This window comes from Adiantum capillus-veneris, chromosome 10 (assembly GCF_014529385.1).
Source record: "Adiantum capillus-veneris isolate H3 chromosome 10, ASM1452938v2, whole genome shotgun sequence".
Taxonomy (NCBI): Eukaryota; Viridiplantae; Streptophyta; class Polypodiopsida; order Polypodiales; family Pteridaceae; genus Adiantum; species Adiantum capillus-veneris.
The window spans coordinates 128,078,585-128,098,136 of NC_140940.1; the positions used below are offsets into that span (position 1 = coordinate 128,078,585).

The window sequence follows — 19,552 nt, forward strand, 5'->3', positions numbered from 1 at the left end:
GACTACAACCAACTAATTATCTTGGCATCTACATGAGGGTAGGTTCACACCAAGGCCGTCTGGCCACACACACCACCAATAAAAATAAATAAATTATATGACACTTATTTTATAGATTTATATAAAAACAACTCTAATATAACAGAAAATGTGTATAGTTGTTGGAACCCATGTTTCACCAGCTTGACAAAGATACGACACTTATTTTATAGATTTATATAAAAACAACTCTAATATAACAGAAAATGTGTATAGTCGTTGGAACCCATGTTTCACCAGCTTGACAAAGAAGACTTCAGCAGCGATGGGGGATGAAGTCCGATGCGAGTGGCACGTCCGCTCGTGCTCATCAGAAGCAGAGGTTCATGCCGCCTCAAATGCTCTCAAGAGCGAGCTGTATAGGATGTGGCAAACGGCGCAGCCTACTGAAGAAGCATGTCTCGTTTTGGAGGCCCGCCCCCCTTCTGCCTTTGCTGGGTTGGAGATCGTGAATGCAGGATCAGCGCTTGTTGAACTTTATGGCCTACCGGATAATCACGGTGACAATAATGATGATGATGGCTATGTCATGTTGCTCTCTGCCCAACAGCTTATGAGCACCAAAGATGTCATCAACAAAGAAAACCGAAATCGCTCCTTTACCTACACTTGTTCTGATAAGCTTTCCAAGCTTGCATTACAACAAAGGTAAGTTTATTTGGTTTTGACAGTAAATATAGGTATAGGTATGACTGTGTGCTTGTTTTAGTTGACATGATCCCCTCCAATGGCCATAGCATGAAAATATTATTTTCAGGTCCAAGTATGCCCAAACTGGTGTGAGATCACGAAGAGTTTCCGGATGTTTTGCCATCCTAAGACAGGGTTTTGTAACATTTTAGAAAAGAGTCCTTTCACAATGAGGCTTGTGCCTCCAAATTAATAACACATTGTGGTTGCTTTTTTCCTTCAGCTCTTCTCACTCTGTTCTTCCAATTTGTTGTATTGTATGTATGGGACACACCTTTGTCTTCTTGATAAGTCAATGCTTTAAGCATCACTAGCTACATTGTTCTCAAAACATGTACACGGATACAGTCACTGTTGGCTACTTAACTTATTTGTAACTTACGATTGCTAGAACTAGAACTTCCACATACCCAAATCAGCCCCAAACTTGAGAAATGGCATAAAAAAACAGCAAGCTCCTTCTCTCTCAATCGAGTCCAATACGGCACTGGATTGGCCTATACTGAGCATCAAAGGCGGTCGAGACACCAAGGCTCTAATACCATCTTATAGATTAGACAGCGGGAGATGCAATGAAGACACAAGCTGGCCTCCGATCCGGTGGACACCTCGACTCCAATCTAACTCAACTCTGAAAAGATCCTTTAACACTAGAGAACATCTGTAATGCCATATACATCTACAAGGCAACTGTAAGGAAGAGATATTACTGAGGTAGAATGAGACAGGACATCTGAGCTGCTGCGTACTCTTCGCAGTTAGTGCAATACGTCTCTAGGGCAACAGAGCAGTGTAGATGCGCCTTTTGGCACACATGGGTAAGATTGTCTGTTCTTTTCAGTCAGGACTATGCTCACATCACATGGCATTGAACACCTCCCCAGTGGTTCATTTTACACTCATCGTACAAGCCACCTTGACGCTTACATAGCCTTCATATTGTTATCTCACTTTTGTATTTCCTTTGGGTGATAGGCCATTGAGCATCTCTTTTGTACATAAATTAAGCGCCCCCCCCCCCCCCCCCCCCCCCCCCCCCCCACACACACACACACACACACACACAAAAAAACAAAGAGACAGGACATGAGAATGTGTGTGTGTGTGTGTGTGTGTGTGTGTGTGAGAGAGAGAGAGAGAGAGAGAGAGAGAGAGAGAGAGAGAGAGAGAGAGAGAGGTCATATTCCCGCTTTCGGAGGTGCCGCCTATCATCCATCAACATGAAGCCTGTCATGACTGTTGTCTCTGCTTGGAGAAGGTTGCTTGCGTGACCTCGCCTCCCACACCAACCATCCTCCTCTTGGTGTTGTAGACTCCTTGGCAATGGTTCGGGCGTTTCTCCCTCTGGTGGTCCAACTGCTTCATCGGTGCCTTGCTGGTTTCGGGTTTGCTCCTTTTTTGTTTCTTTCTTTTCTCTTCTTTCCTTGTTTCTTGGTTGTTCTTGATTGTATCTTTGTGTGTGTGTGTGTGTGTGTGTGTGTGAGAGAGAGAGAGAGAGAGAGAGAGAGAGAGAGAGAGAGAGAGAGAGAGAGAGAGAGAGAGAGAGAGAGAGAGAGAGAGAGAGAGAGAGAGTGGATGCATGTTTTTCAAGCTTATTGTTCTTTTTTTTCCTTTCTGTTGCTTTTGCTTTTTGTTTTTGTTTTTGTTTGTTTGTTTTCTCTCTCCTCGCTCTCCCAAGACTCTTCAGACGGTTTTGACTTGGACGCAGTTTTCAGAGCCTCCTGCACAATCTCCTTGGAGTTCCCTCTTCAATGATCACCTTCAACAACTGGACTGCTTGCTGTTCTTTATGAAAGCTCCTTGTCAGCTCCGGTGTAGTGCTTTGTACCCACCTTGTGTCATCTTGCTGAAGTCGCTTGGTGATGTCACTTACCTCTTCACCCTCACCTTCGTCCCTAACTGCTCTTTCCCTTCTGCTCCTCCATTACCTTTTGTTGTCAGATTTTGCCAGTTGGCGGGCTTTGCCCGACACCGAGCTTCTTGTGGTTGCTCACTTCATCTTCACCGCTGGTGGCTTTTGGTGGCTCTAGTTCTTGATTTAGAGTTGTTGAATGGGCTTTTGGTCGAAGTGCCTATCTTTCAGAAACCACTGCTATCCTCTCTCCATTTAGCTTGCCAGGGCACTTTTTACTCTCTTTAGGAGAGGTTTTTCTGGCCTTCAGTCTTTTCCATTTGGCCATGTGCCTAGTTGTATCTCGTTTTATAGCTTTTCGTTTGATGCTTACGGGCTTGCTATGTAAACAATGATGTACTTGCTCTCAGAATAGGCACCTTTTGGGCGTTCTAATAGAATCAGCCTCTTTTTTTTGCCACAGAGAGAGAGAGAGAGAGAGAGAGAGAGAGAGAGAGAGAGAGAGAGAGAGAGAGAGAGAGAGAGAGAGAGAGAGAGAGAGAGAGAGAGATGGATGGATGGGAAAGGCTCTCCATGCTGATACAAAGCTGCATATACAAGTGACCAACTTAGCCGGACATAGCTCACTCGATGCTTCCGTCACCCACTACATGACGCATCAAGAAATACCCATCAGTTGGTCTCTCCTTCACTGAACTTATGGAAAAACTACTTCCAATGCTCTATGTCACTCATCCTATGACGCATCAGAGATGTTTATCCTAGATGGTTGAATACTCATTCTTGATGATCTATGTCACCCATCTGATGTGACGCATGAGAAGTATCCATTTTTGGTGGCCTAGGAGATATTCCCGTTCACAATGCTCTCATCATTTCTTTGAATGATGCACTAGGAATATTACTTGGATATCTCAAGCGAGAGAACTGTAACAAGGGGACGGGCACCACGTGCCAACGGAAAAGATTAAACTGAACACTTTGAGCACTTCAAATAATACTGAACTGAAAGAGAGAGAAAGAGAGAATGCACGGCACACGAGACGGGGAGTGGTGGAGTTTCACCCCGAGAGCACTGTCTCCAAACCTTGGCGCCCCTTTCGGTATTTCTTTATATTGCTTGAACTCTGTGCAATGCCTGTACCCCATGCTTTGCACCTCACGCAGAGCATGCCAGAGAATGAGCCCTTGGCCATGAAAAGCAGTTACATGAAAAGCTTCAAACTCAAAAGCATGTGGTTTCAAAAGCAACCCAATGCAATTTACGGAAATCCGTACAACTGCCACATTATCAACGTGAATTGCCGAAATCCGTACAGGTACCACGACAACATGTCAACGCATTTTGCTGGTTGTCCGTACAATTGCCACGTCATCATCTTCTATGCTTTGTGTGTGTGTATATTGGCCCTGCCTTATTTTTAATACCTTTAGGTCCCCTAGGCCCCATCGAACAGGGTTTATAAGTTGGTAGGACTTCTTCTTGTTCTTCTGCTGCTTCTTCTTAGGGTTTAGGCCCCTTGACCGGGATCTGTAGGTTGGCTCCGTTCTTTAGTGGCTTGACACATCAGCAACTTGTGACATCCCCCCTTCTTGAAAGAAAGTAATTGTCCGTGATTACAACATATCTGCAAAACAACTCAGGTTACCTGAAAAATTTCCGAGGGTCATTTCGAGGGACAATCCGAGGGGCAATTAGTTTTCTCATTCCAAATCGAAGTTCTTGATTTCCTAGGTCGTTGATTTCTCAGAAGTATCTTATTCAATAAGGAGTCTCATTTCAGATCGGAGCTCTTGATATCATGGGTCATTGATTTCCCAGAAGTATCTCATCCAATAAGGAGTCTCTTTCCAGATCGGAGCTCTTTATCCTGGTTCGTTGATTTCCCAGAAGTATCTCATCCAATAGGAGTCTCTTCCCATATCGGAGCTCTTGATATCCTAGGTCGTTGGCTTCCCAGAAGTATCTCATCCAATAAGCAATATTCAGTGGTTGGCACATCACAATGCAACACAAATGCTCACATATGCATGTTACAAGACACAACGAACAACGCCGTTGAGCACTCGTTCAAGACAGATGGTTTGCGGCAGAAGCTACTTAATGACTACCTGGTCACTCCCCCCGCAAATAACCTAAAAAGGTCCAGGCCTTGAGTTCAGAGGATTGGTACAACCAAACGCTCCCCAAACTGCAACCAACATCGCTTGGAGGTTCAAGCATATAACCAAACGCTCCCACATCTCGTATGCATCCAATATACAACAAAACGCTCCGCAGACGTCCTGTCTGCGTCGTTCCAAGGTTTTCAAGCATACAACGAAACGCTCCTGAGACATCTCGTCTGTGTCGTTCCGAGGTTTAGACAATACGAAAACAATATTTCTCATTGCTCCACCCGGGAGTAAATCACCAATCATTGTAACCAGTATTAAAACCAGAGTCAAACAATTCAAATCGGCACCAAGACAGGTTCAAAACAGATACTATTCTTTTCAAACAAATTCCAAACAGGATCACCAAACAATTTCCCAAACAGATTCAAACTTAAAAAGCAATCTCGACATTAGTCGAGCTCGAAAAGTCGACTGACTTTCCATCTTGAAACCTGCACCAGAGAGAGAGAGAGAGAGAGAGAGAGAGAGAGAGAGAGAGAGAGAGAGAGAGAGAGAGAGCTCCCTGCCATCGCGTGACCTGCTCCCTGCCGTCGCGTGAACCTGCAGCTTGTTCTCCTGCGCGCGACCTTGCAGCCTGCCCTGCTGTGCGCCCTACTCCCTGCCGTCGCGCCTTGCTCTGCGCACGTTCTGCTGCCTGCACACCCTTGCTGCCTGCGCACGCTCTGCTGCCTGCACACCTTTGCGGCCTACGCGTGCTCTGCAGCCAGCCAAACCCTAATTCCTTGCAACCCTAACAGTTTCAAAAACCCTAATTCCACGAAACCCTAAAAATCCAAAAACCTAACTGTCCCAAACCCTAACCGCGTCTTCTTTCTATCGCCTGCAAGCGAAAGCGAGAAAGAGAGCGAGAGAGAAAGTGTCCAGCATTCCATTCGGGTCGTGCTTTCCCCGTTTGTCAGTTTCGTCCATTCTTCATGGCGGCTTTGCTAGTCTCGAGTGCTACACACGGTGCTCCATCACCACTTGCCTGTCGCGTGGACTGTACTGGCGACCTGTTGACACACATTGACTCCAAAGTACAACACTTGGCACAGCATGCCTTGGTTGGCCGGATGATTGGACAGTCTCCACCTCGATCTTCTATCCGCGATTGGTGTCAGACTGCATTGGGCACTACTCAGGGACGGATCTCAGAGCTTACATTCCTTGGCAGAGGCATATTCATGGTACGTCTTTCCGATCCCGCCACTGCATCAGCTCTCCTGGCTCGCTCTCCGATACTCTCTGATCGCAGGATGATATACCTGACGCGGTGGTATCCCGAGTTTACTACTGAGGAGTTTGACAGCCGACACCTTATTCCCAGATTCCCTCTGACCCTCTCCTTCCTAGATATGCCTCTTCATTTTATTGATGAGCATCTCCTTCAGATGATTGCTGCTCACTTTGGCACAGTAGTTCCGGGATCCTGCATCTTCTCCTCTGGTCCACCTCACATTCAGGTTTTGGTGTTTGGGGATACTTCATTACCAGATTCAGTAAATGTGGCTGTGCGCGATCGAGACTACTCTTGCCGAATGGTAGTCACTGGCCGTCCAGGACAGTGCTTACGCTGTCACGAGATGGGACACTTGGCGCGAGAATGCCCCACACTGCCACGCCATCGGCAACAACAGCAGCCGGCTCGTGGCTCTCATGCTCAGCCACGTGGTCAGCGCCAACAAGCGGCTCCTCCTACTACTCGAGCACCTCCTCAGCCTGCAGGTGCTCCTAGAGCTTCGACCCTCCATGTCCCTCCCTCTGCTTCGGCTCCTACTGAGGCAGCATGGAAGACAGTGGGTCGTAACCATTCCTTCCGTCCTCGTCTGCAACCTCCAATGCATGCAGCTCCTAGTGTTACCTCTCCTGCTCCCTCTCAAGTTTTCACCACCCCCTTACCACCTGCTTCTCCTCACCATTCTTCTTCTTCAGCACAGGATCACTTACCTTTGCTACTAGCTCCTCCTCCACCTGTTGTTCCTCCTCTCGCTCCTCCCCCTCTTCCAGAGGCTCCTATTCCCATGCAGATGGATCATTCACCGCTACTACCTCTCCCTCCTCCTCCTCCTCCTATCTTAGCTCTCCCCCCTCCACCTTCTGGCCCCCCCCCTCCCTCAGCAGCTCATACTTACGTCCCATGCAGTTTTCTCAGCTCTTGCCCTCTTTCCTTGGGCACTCATCGGGCTGAGATGTGCGGTGACTCCGACGGACCATTGCGGGTACAACTCTACCTTATGCATCACAAGACAGGTTGTGTTCCTTCTTTGATTGGCAGTCGCTCTCAGCCTACGCATTCCTTTTTCCTTCCATTCCACGCTTCTCAGGAATGGTCCGAGGATCAGGTTCTCCATTTTGTGCACGCCCAGACTATGGCTCACCTACATTTATGGTTGTCTACTTCTGCCCCCGATGTTCTGTCTCCTCACTATCCTTCATATATTGGTGCTATGGAGTGGAGTGATGTTTATGCTTGCTATTCATTGCCTATGGTCATTCATGTATCCTCAGATGTGGTGCTTCCTATGTCTATGTGCATTTGGGGTGTCAAGGCTGCAGCATCGGTAATGCAATGTAAACAAGCTGAGGTTCGTAGTTGGTGCAATGAAACACTATATTTTAGAGAGGGCTTGCGGGTTGCTTTCCTACCGGCTGAAGCTCACCCCTTGGATGGTCCAGCTGCCTCCAAGAAGATGCGCAGTTAGTCAGATATTATACCTACTCTTTCATGCAGTCTATGGATTTACATGTACTTTCTTGGAATGCTAATGGTTTACAGACTTCTTGGGTAAAAGGGTCCCGTAAGCTTTTACTTCGTAGAGATTTACACACTCATGTAGTGGGCACTGTGGACATACTACTAGTACAGGAGCATAAGATTGCCGCTCCTTTTGGCAATCTCATGCCATCGGGCGCCCGCACTTTTTGGGAGCCTGCTGTGGGCATTCATGGTCAGAGTTGTGGTGTATGCATCTCAGTGGGGTCACGTTTCTTGGCCTCAGTTCAGCAGCATGGCACACTAGTCGCTGGTAGAGCAGTTTATGTTTCTATTCGGATTTGGGAATCTATCATTGGTTTTATGTCAGTCTATGCACCCACTACCCCTCGAGAGAGGGCTACTTTTTGGTCCTCCCTGGCTGCTGCTCTACCTGCTGTAGACTCTTGGGTTGTTGGAGGTGATTTCAACAACGTTGAGAGCGATTCTGATTGGCGAGCCACCACACCTCCCGTTCTATCATCCATTTCTCCCGATGAGCAGCCAGCTTGGGATCGATTTCTCCTAGCGATTCAAGGTGTGGACGCTTGGCACATAACCTCTTTTGGTCATCACCCTGCTACTCTTCATTACTCTTGGGGGTTTCAGCGACAGCAGGGGATATTATTAGAGCGACTTGACCGTTTTTACATTGGCACTTGGGCAGCAACTCTAGGCGGATTTACTACTATATGGAGAGGAACCAGCCTCTCAGATCATTTTCCCACATCATTATTCCTCTCCTTCACTAGATCCTCTGCTCAGAGACGAGGCTGCCGCATCCCTGACAGTGTTCTCACCACTCAATTATTACAGCAGCAGATTCATGACTTGTGGTCCTCGGATGCTTCTTATAGTGGACCCCGTGGAGAGTTTCTTGCTCACTGCATTTCTCAGTCTAGTACTCACTGCCGTGATCAGACTGCTATCATTCATCGTCAGTTGAGAGTCCGTGAGTCTGATCTTTACATCCCTCTGGGTTCCACTCAGCGCTTGCTTGAGGAGTGGCCTCAGGATGCTTCTCGCTGCTAGACAGACGGAGCTCACAGAAGAGATTCGTCGCGTACAGGAGGCTAGGTCTGAGTTCACGCATCATGCTTCAGTGTCTCATTGGATCGCTAAAGCTGATCGAATGAATAAAGACTTCTTCGCGGCACATAAAGAACGCCCTCCTGGCACCACTCTGCGGACTTTGCGCGATGCTCAGGGGACACTACATATGCATCCTGATGTTATTCTTGATATGTCTGCAGATTATTTTGAGACAGTGTTCACTGCTGATGTATGCACTCCTGAGGTTTTACTTGCCCGTGAGCAAATCTGGCAGCACACTAGACATCGTTGTACAGACACTATGGCAGAGATCCTGTTGGCGCCTTTCACACTTACAGAGCTCCATGCTGCTATAGACAGTCTTGATCCATCCTCCTGTCCAGGCGAGGATGGTCTCACTAGAGCCTTCTTTTTGACATATTGGGATGTATTGCATACACCATTGCTTCGCGGTTGTTAGGACATCTTTGACTCAGGATATATGCATCCGGCTCTTTGTTCAGGTCTCATATCTCTTATTCCGAAGGGGGGTGACACCACTCAGCTCCGACAGTGGAGACCTATTACCCTACTCCCTTCGGTCTATAAGATATTAGCGTTACTGATTAGCCACCGCTTGCGGTCGTTCCTACCAGATATTATTCATACTTCTCAGACAGGCTTCGTTATGGATCGATGCATTCTGGATAATATCTTCACTTTTTATGAGGCAGTAGAGTGGGCAAGATCATCTTCTGAACCCATGGCTTTTTTCATCCTAGACTTTGAGAAAGCATACGATCGTGTTGACTGGGACTTTCTCGAAGGATCTTTAGCCAGGATGGGTTTCCCTATGAGTTGGATTTCAGGTATTTCCGCTCTCTTCAGAATTGCCAGCAGCGCTATTACCATTGGTGACCGTGTCAGTCGCAGTTTTGAGCTTTCTCGATCTGTTCGTCAGGGATGTCCTTTAGCAGCCTATCTGTATCTTTTTGTGGGAGAGACTATGTCTGACTTTCTTCGTGCTCAGAGTCATGCATTTCGGGGATTGACCATGCCAGTACCTACAGCTCTAGACCTTATCGATCAAGAGTTTGCTGATGACACTATGCTCATGTTGAGCTATTTGCTACCCGCTCTTGATGCAATGCGGGAGGCCCTACAGGTTTTTTGCATTGCCAGTGGTGCACGCATTAACTGGCATAAATCCTTTGGGTTATTGGTTGGCAGTGATGACATACCTACTTGGGGGCAGCTAATGGTTTCACATGGCTATAGCCGGGTCAGACATGCCGATACCTGGGCTTCCAGGTTGGATTTGATGTTTCCTCACAACAGCAGTTTGCACCCGTACTACAGTCTTCGCAGGAAGCTATGCCATTGGTCTTCACGTCATCTGTCGTTGGCTGGCCGTGCATTGGTCGCCAACCAAGTCATTCTGGCTACAGTATGGTATACGGCTTCTTGTTGGATGTTACATTCTGGTGTGATAGCTCAGCTCCGCCGACTAGTAAGGAACTTTTTATGGAGTGGCACAGACGGGACTATTGATACTCGTGCTAGAGTTTGCTGGTCCACGATCATTTGTCCTAGATCAGAGGGAGGCCTTGGCATCATTGATCCAGAGTTACAGAGCCGCGCACTTCTTACCAAGCTTATTGTTCGGGGTCTTTTTCCTGGCCAAGAACCTTGGAAGATGCTTCTTCAGGCTGCTCTTTGCACAGTGACTCCACGACTCGGCACTAGAGACGGTCATACTTGGCATTCAAGGTATCGTTTTCTCTTTACGGATGCTCCTTTGTCTACTTCCACCCTCTCACCCTTTCTACGATCGCTCCTTCAGATTTGGGTTTCCATGAGACGGACTATCGTACGCTCACCTCCCTCATGTCGTGAGGAGATTGAGCGCCAGCCTCTCATTTGGAATGCTACAGTTCTTGATTCTTCGGTTCATCCACCTCGTCAGCTTAGAGAGAGGACTCACATTGATTGGGCTGCTTGGGATTCTGGCCCTGCAGCCTCTATGCGGTTGTTTTATGAGACACGTATGTTGGATGCAGATTTTGTGACAGAACATTATGACATTGGTCGTGGGGTGCCAGACAGACTGCTTGAGATTGATTCTGCCGTTCCTTCACAGTGGGATGCAGTCATGCGCGGCACGCTTGAGATGCCTCCTCATTGTGGCTGGGAAGGCCTCTTTGACCGCAACACTCTCTTATTAGTTCGTTTGGACTCCATGCTATTCACAGTTGATACTGACAATTCTCAGGGGATTCATGCTCGACTGACATACTCGGCCACTTCTCCACTACTTATCTCCTCCGGTGCTCGATGGGAGGCCATACGAGTAGTTGGCTCACGCGGGAAGCGTCGTTGTGTTGATCCCCGTTTTGCTTCCGCTGATGCTGCACTTTGGAGGCTTTGGGAGGGCCGTGCCCTATCGCAGCTTTACTGGGACCCAGGAGAGTGGCATTGGCCTCACTCAGATCCCATAGGGGCACGCGTATCTTTCTTTGAGTACACTGTCCGGATTGGAAGATTAGCATTGATGAGACAGCAACCTCAGCAGCCCACTCGAATGCGTTTATGGTTACATTCAAGCCTCTCTCATGCCTATCTGCAGCAGTTTTGGTCCGCGATTTGGGATTTACATGTTGCTCGTCGTATTTCCTTTTTCATGTGGATGATTGCTCATGCGGGACTACCAGTTGGGACTTGGCTAGCTACTATGGGTCATGATCCGTTATGTACTCGCTGCCCTTTGCGTCAACTTGAGTCACCTGCTCACTGTCTTTGGTCATGCTTAGCTTTCCATGTAGTGTGGCTTGCAGTTTGCTCTCTACTCATTAGATCAGGTGTTCAGCATGGATTTCTTACTTGGGGATCTGTCTCATGGTTGATGTCGATGCCCGGCCCGCATCTTTTCTACGAGGGCTTAGCCACAGATCCAGCCTTCATGCTTACCTCCACTGGTTATCGACGAGGGACTTTGGCTATGATACTACAGATTGCTTGGCAGGGAGATACGCACACGTGATGCAGTTTTCTCAGTCATCACTAGTATTACACTATGGAATATTTGGAGAGCTCGTTGTCTTCACATTCTCAGTGCGGCTCCACAGCTGCTTCAGGATATCCTCACTGCCATTTGGCTAGACACCATTCACACCTTGATTTGGCAGTGGGATTCCTCCTCCGGTACATCTAGAGCAGCCGAGGCTCGTCGATTTGCCTTTCTTCGACGTTGGGCACGATCCCAACTCTTCTTCACATTGACAGGTGGTCAGATTACTTGGCATTATGCCCCTCCTCAGTGGTTTCTCCTTCATTCCTCACACCGACCACCATGAGATTGTTCTAGTTGAGTAGTCACTATAGTGGCTCTCCTTCTTTCATTCAGCTTGTACACCCCGCGTGATAGGCTATTTTGGCATCCGCTGGGATTATTTTGTACTCAGTAATATACAGCCCTGACTTTTTCCAAAAAAAAAGAGAGAGAGAGAGAGTGCAGGGCACACGAGATGGGGAGTGGCGGAGTTCCACCCCAAGAGAGCACTGGTCTCAAACCTTGGCCCCCCTTTCGGTCTTTCTTTATATTGCTTGAACTCTGTACAACGCCGGCACTCCATCCTATGCACCTCATGCGGAGCATGCCAGAGAATGAGCCCTTGGCTCATATTTAAAGGCCCTTGGCTATGAAAAACAGTTACATGAAAAGCTTCAAACTCAAAATCATGTGGTCCCAAAAGCAATCCAATGCAATTTACGGAAATCCGTACAGTTGCCATGTCAGAAATCCGTATAGGTGCCACGTCAGCATGTCAACACGTTTTGCTTGTTGTCCGTACAGTGGTCGCGTCATCATCTTCTACGCTTTGTGTGTGTGTGTGTGTTGGCTCCGCTTTAATTTTAATGCCTTTAGGTCCCCTGGGCCCCATTGGACGGGGTCCCATAAGTTGGTAGGACTTCTTTTCCTTGTGCTGCTGCATCTTCTTAGGGTTTAGGTCCCTCGGCCAGGATCTGCAAGTTGGCTCGTTCTTTAGTGGCTTGACACGTCAACAATTTGCGACAAAACCCTATCACTTATGGTCCATGGATCCAGTTATTTCCAATAATTCTTTTAGCATTATATTTCTTCAAGAGAAAGCTAATTTAGCAACATGAGTAGATGACCGATGCTATTTCACATGATAGAGAGGAGGTCTAGTCTCATATTCGGCTTGTGGCCACTTAGGGGTCAGGGGCAGCCTGTCCTTGTTTATAGACGACGGGTAGTGAGACATTGGATTGATGAGGCAGAGTAGCCCTTGGATAGACCTCTTGATGTGAGGCTACTAGAGGAGGATCAAGAGGGTGATCCGGAGTAGCTCCAGAGCAACTGGAGGCAGGTAGAGCACTGTTAGACTTGCACCACTCTGTTGCTTCACAAGTCTAGGGCATACTTGTATGGCTAGTATGTCTCCGGGCTGGCCACCCATAGTCTTTGCTCCTCGTCCGGCCGCCGGAGTTTGGGGCCGGCCGTCCACTTTGTCCAGGAGCCCTCATATATTTCCATATATCATTTTTCTGTTTTGTCATCGGGATTTTTATCAGGCCTTGCCCTACCTCCCCTTGGGCACCTATTTATAGGGCAGGGGGGTACCCACTTCCACATCTCACAGAGATCATTTGGTCATTGTGTATTGGGTCTTTTGCTCATGGTAGTCGTGGGGGGCTGATCGTCGCCTCTTCACCATATCTTGCGTTTGTGGTCTCTCTCTCTCTCTCTCTCTCTCTCTCTCTCTCTCTCTCTCTCTCTCTCACGCTTCCGCACGTGCACTCACATGGTATCAGCAGCTTCAGGCTCTGCCTATTCTGAGGTGCTACATCGCATTAGGTTCTTCTCCCAAGGGTTGGATCAGCCAGCGTTTTTTGCAACTGGAGCTAGATCTACTAGTGTTTTTACATCAGCCAGGCAACCGCAAAAACGGGAGCCATTTCTATCACGGAGGACCTCACCTCAACCTGCGTTTTTTTGGAAGAAACGTCAGATCTGCTGATTTTCCTGCTAACGCTACCATTTCTGGACATCTTTGTCGCGGAAAACCCCTCCAGATCCATTTGCGTTTTTGACCTTCATCTGCGTTTTTGGGTTTTCAGCCCATTTTCGGCGGTTTTATTGGTCACTTTGTGTCGTTGACACCTTCCACAAGTTGCTGGGCACCTAGGTACCCATCAAGCCTTTGTTTTATCAGCAAACAAAAGGTTTTTGGTGCCAACAAGTGTAGCAAAAGTGGACTGCAAATTGACCTGCGTTTTTGCAGCAGTAGGGCAGCGCTCAGCTTCTGAACCCTGGATCTCGCCACCACCTACCCGGCTTTGTATCTGGTGCATTGCCGGCGAGTATTCTCTCCGTCTTGATCAGATTTCAGCCATTACCCCTTGCTGTTTTCTCTGTTTTCAGCCCATTTGGGGTAGTGACAGTGATTCACCACCCTTCCCATACTCCTCTGCACCGCTCCGGACCATGCCGAGAGCGTACGAGCATGCTGAAAATTGCTGGACAGCAGCGTTTTCATCACCTCGTAGTTGCGTTTTTTGGGCGGACAGCAGCCACATGGCTTGTGTTTTTCACAAAGGGTGAAGTTACTTCCTGCTAGGACACCATCCGATGGTGGTCCGTGCGGTCTCTCTTAGTGACTGCTGTAGTACACAGTATCTTCGACATCGGCTTGATCATCTACAGGCGTACGATCCTTGGGAGATCCATTCATTCTAGTCATCATTCGGCGGTTGCACACTCCAAAGGGGGTGGTGACTTGTGGTTTGCTATGGACACACCTATGCACTCATCAAAGGAGTTCACATGAGATATGGCCATGCTCAAGGCATATGGGATTCCGACATTCCTAGAGAAGACACCACTATCTTGGGTGGACAGACACTTACCACTTGACCTCGACACGTTAGATCACTTGCTTACACATGAGCATCTACATGGACTTAGGGAGGTAATTTTTTGTCAATACCTTAATTTCTCTCTCTTTTTGAAGTATTGTTCATGCCTATCTAACGAGGGGTTATGCTTTTGTTGCTCTCTCCAACCAAGCACTCTTGCTATGCTCATTAGGAATTTGTTCTTAATGAAATGCTCACTATGTCTATGTTATTTTCCGCTTCTATACCATCCTCATGATTGATTGTATCCTATCATTGATATATCTTGTGGTTGTGTGGGTGCTTTTCCCCATGATGTCATATATTTAGGGTTTTTTCCATATATCTTATATTGACCTATGGTTGAATTTTATGTAATGCTAAGGGTAAAAGCCCCACTTTGAGGTGAACACAGCTTTTGGTAGATTTGTGTAGTCTTCCCGAGGCCAATTTGAGCTTCTATACCATCCTCATGATTGATTGTATCCTATCATTGATCTATCTTGTGGTTGTGAGGGTGCTTTTCCCCATGATGTCATATATTTAGGGTTTTTTCCATATATCTTATATTGACCTATGGTTGAATTTTATGTAATGCTAAGGGTAAAAGCCCCCCTTTTGCCCCGAGAGAGAGAGAGAGAGAGAGAGAGAGAGAGAGGGAGAGAGAGAGAGAGAGAGATTTTATTAACGTGACTTGTAGGAATACAGAAAAAGTTAACCTTTAGTTGAAAAGCTCCACTTGTGGAGCTCTACATCATACACAAAGATATCCCATGTTTGTTGAAGAAACTTGTTTCTCTCTTCCTAGCCTTCAAGTATAGAACTAATGTCAGTATAGTTGGTTGAGCAAACTTAGTATGTCCTTATGTAGGAGTATGATAATCAGGATGTGCTCATTTTTACTTTGAACTCAATGTTGGCCAGGGCTTTGTTAAGAATTAGTAATAGTAGAAAGGATAGACATCATGGACCATGGTGTGTCTACACCCACTATTGGGCGTTGATTACGTTAGTGGCGCTGTGGTAGTATTTAGTCAACACTATGCTTGATGAAGCTGATGGTTATATGGTCTTATGGGTGTCTAAAAACTACGATGAGTCTATAGCTGCACTTTCCTTCATAGGTGAAGTTGGGCTCTTCTTGGATTCATCTAGGTACATGTTTTAGTCGTACTAGCGGACATGCAGATTTCACATTGTGAATTTTTTGTACGAGTTGCGACCAGTGGATATTGTGGAAATTCTTCCTATTCTTAGTGGTGTATATGCCTTATCAACTTCCTCTTTTTTGTTGCATTAATTCTTTCTATCTGAGCTTTTTTCTAGTGCTAGGCTTCATCATGGTGAGTCTCATGATAAAAATTCATACGCTGAACTTTGTGTTGATGTATGCTCATGTGTGTGCATGTGTGGTGTGTGTTGTGTTGGGTGCATATGTTAGTGCCTAGTTCTACACCCACTATTGGGCACTAATGACGTTAGTGGGGATGTTGTAGTATTTAGTCATTACAAAGCATGATGAAGTTGATGGCTATACTATCTTAGGGGTGACTACCATGAGTCTATAGCTGCACTTTCCTTCATTGGCGAATTTGGGCTCTTCCTGGATTCATCTAGGTACATACATGGTGTGTGTATGATATTAAAGACAATTGGCAGTCCGACTGTGGTGGCCATTGTGTGTTCTCTTTGTACAAAGTCATTAGTAGTTTTAGTGAATGTAACATGTGGCTTCGTATTGATGTTAGTTACAGTTACATGCAGAAAGGGAAGGGGTAAGCCTTGTAATAGCTGGTTAGTTTCCTCCAGCATATTGGTCGTCTTATCCTTTCGGTAATTCAAATCCAGGTGGAAACGAATCAAGGTTGTGTGTCGCCAACCTTTTGGCTCAGAGGACCAAAAGACATGTATTGGACTATCAAGGCTTAGTTTTACAAATCGCAAAACTTTGGCAGAAGTAGCGGCTGATGCTGCCGAGGCTCGTTTGCAGCAGAACTTGAAGGCGGGCTTGGCGAAGATGTTTCCAAATGGCTCATCAAATAATGAGTGTGAAGTAGTTTCACAGGTGACAGAACCCTCTAGGACAATGCAAACATGTCAGGTTGAGAAAAACCTTGGTGCCAACGAAGCAAGGCATGGACCCGAGACCCCTACACCTCTTCGTGGTAAACGGAAGCTTCCGATCTGGCAGTCTCCAAGCAAGCAGATGAAGAATGGGGCCGGAGGGAGAGGAGATGCCAGTCATGGAGCTGTCTCAAGTGAAGAAAATAGGGAGGTTGAGAAAGTGTCTCAAAAACGGAACTCTGAACCAAAGGTTGAGAGGCCTGAAAAGAAACAATCCTCGACCTCAAGTAAAAGGATTAGTCCTCCAGAAAGACAAGAGAAAGAGCTAACCACTAGAGGGCCACCTTCACAGGTTACAAAAATTCCTGAAGCACAAGCCAATTCAAGACTAGGTTCAAACCAGAATGCTAAGGGACCACTCCATCAAAGTAAGAAAATTTCTGAAGCGTGTAAGACTGAGAGCACTTCAAAGCCAAAAGCAGATGGTGCTTCTCAATCCAAACAGACTAGTCCTTCTCTTAAGATTGTTGATCAGCCCGGATCTTCAAGCAAAATGGAGAAGCCACCTAGCTCTACTGGAAAGAAAGAAGCGACACTGCCAAAGTCATCCCCCAAGGAAGTCAGTAAAAGGGCAGTGCAAAGCAGTCCAAATTTGCACGAACCCAACCGACCTAATGCAATAACACTCTCCTTTTCGAAGTTTTTGGTAGGCATATGACTACTAAAGCACATTTTCTGCTTCTGGTTCATCTCTAACTCCTTGCTATCTCTTTTCTGGCACCAGGATGGGGTTATTTTTGCAATATCTGGCCTTGTCAATCCTGAGAGAGCAGAAATTAGGGATAAGGCATTGGAGATGGGTGGGCAGTATCGCCCAGATTGGGGTGCTGATTGTACTCTTTTGATCTGTGCATTTGCCAATACTCCCAAGTTCAATCAAGTACAAAATGAGAATGGCACCATTGTTTCAAAGGTATGTGGAAATAGCTCCCGAGTATTGATGCCTGAATTTTGGGCTTGGATGCATGCACATTTTCATGTTGTGTTGCTGTGTAGTCTTTCAGGTATGGATCCTGGAGTGTTATCAACAAAAGAAGCTGGTAGATATTGAGAAGTACTTGATGCATGCTGGCAAGCCATGGAGACAAATCGGAGCGTCTGCATTGGCTGGTAAATATGACGCTATATCTTGTTCAAGATCTGAGATCATGTTGTAACGGTCATGCCTTCTAATTGGAGTAATTTTCAGAACCTGATGATGAGGGTTCCTCACCAATTGATCCTGAGGGTGATAAGTTCAGGAGGACATTAGCAAGCTTGCGAGACATCGAAAAATGGGTTCAGGAGGATGTAGCCTTAAGTATTGCCTGGCTTAAACAGCAAGAAGTTCAAGTAAGATTTTATGCATGTATTTGTGCTTTATGTTGTGTTTTCGGTGACTTCCTGTCTCTCTTATTAGTGACTAATTTATTTGCAGCCAGAAGCCAAGGAGCTACATTCTATTGCTGTTCAAGGCATTCAACTGTGCTTGGATGATGCAGTAGAATGCTTGAGAAACAAGCAAGTAAGTTGCAGGCTTTCAAGGTGCCTTTCTTTTGGTAGACTATATGATGACATGACACGGATATCTTTTTGCCTCTTGCTATCAATGTTGTTGTCGAAAATAGCCAGTCGCGCTTGCATTCACAGATCTTTGGAAATAGCTGTCATTCAATGCAGCAATGGTGCAAGGGGTAGCTGCATATGCCTATTTCTGTTGGTTGTAAGGATAAGAATGTCATATTCACACTATGATGAGATAGATTTTCAATTTTATTTCACACATGCATTATAGTAGCGCAGCATGTCAGTCGTACTTCTTTGATGCTTCTCAAGTCTTGTAAGGATAAGATTGTGATATACACACTTTGATGAGATAGATTTTCAATTTCATTTCACACATGCATTATAGTAGTGCAGCATGTCAGTCATACTTCTTTGATGCTTCTCAAGTCTTGTTTCGGAGAGTATTTGAATTATACAGCATTCATGCTGGTCTCAACTCCTCTTTTCCAGAGCATAAAGAAAGTCATGGAAAGCTGGGATTTTGTGCCGCGGGCAGTCCGAGAGCTTGCAGGAAGGGAAGACAAAGCTGGGAAAGCAAGAAAGAACAACTTTTGGTCGGATATGCTAGGCGAAGCTGAAAGGCTGAAATGGATATACTCAAAGGAGTTGAAGAAGATGGCAGCAACAGAAGAACAGCGTGTTGAGCAAATGTCGAAGGATGGGGAGGATGTTGATACAGAAGATGTTGATACAGAAGATGCTGATACAGACGTTCTGACTGATGATGCATCGAGCGAGGATACTCAGGTTCTCGATGAAGATGACATTAGAGAAGCAAAAGAAGCCATTAGCAAGATGATATCAGGGTTTACTTAGCGACAGTGTTACTACTGTATTCTTTCTTTGACTTCATCATCTCCAAGTCAACTTTGTTCTAACTACTCTACGAAATTTTGAGAACGCCTCAGAAGGGTTGTATTAAGTAGTAGTTAGTTCTTAAAACTGGTATACCAATGCATAGCTTGTAAATAACACAACTTTTAGATAAATAACAGACAAAATTCTTAAGCTGCTTATATTGTTACTCTCTTGAGTGACCATTTTGGCTCTATCTTTTCACAATCAGGCAAGTTAAAAGTGCTTGTCATATTGTGTTTAAAAAGGTGTTTACATTTTGCTAATATTATGAATAATAAACCTTCTGGTCTTTATCATTTGAAAATTAATGATTGTGTTAACTTGCCATGGGAAACTCTATTTATTGTGATCTTTGCAGCTATCAGTTAGGTTCACATTGAGGAAGTGAGTGTCTTTATCTTTGCTAATGTCTTCTCGTGCATAATGGAAACATGAATTTAGTGTTTGTGTGTAATAACTTAGATATTTGGGATGCAAACCGCTATGGTCTACCTGTGAATTGTTTCAAGGCGTTCATCGTTCAAAATTCCAAGAGAGGCGCTTTTTATGGTGGTAAAGATAGAAGTTTGATCATAGATTCTCCT

General features: G+C 46.0%; 1 protein-coding gene across 1 annotated transcript; it reads left to right on the forward strand.

Annotated features, from left to right (window-relative positions):
- The first annotated feature begins 251 nt into the window (after positions 1-251).
- ATXRCC1 (BRCT domain-containing DNA repair protein) lies at positions 252-19,124 on the forward strand. The gene is made up of 7 exons (XM_086522031.1): positions 252-687; positions 16,290-17,211; positions 17,290-17,478; positions 17,570-17,675; positions 17,755-17,897; positions 17,983-18,069; positions 18,561-19,124. The coding sequence occupies exons 1-7, from the start codon at positions 305-307 to the stop codon at positions 18,924-18,926; spliced, it is 2,196 nt and encodes a 731-aa protein (XP_086378157.1). The 5' UTR covers positions 252-304; the 3' UTR covers positions 18,927-19,124.
- Positions 19,125-19,552: the final 428 nt, after the last annotated feature.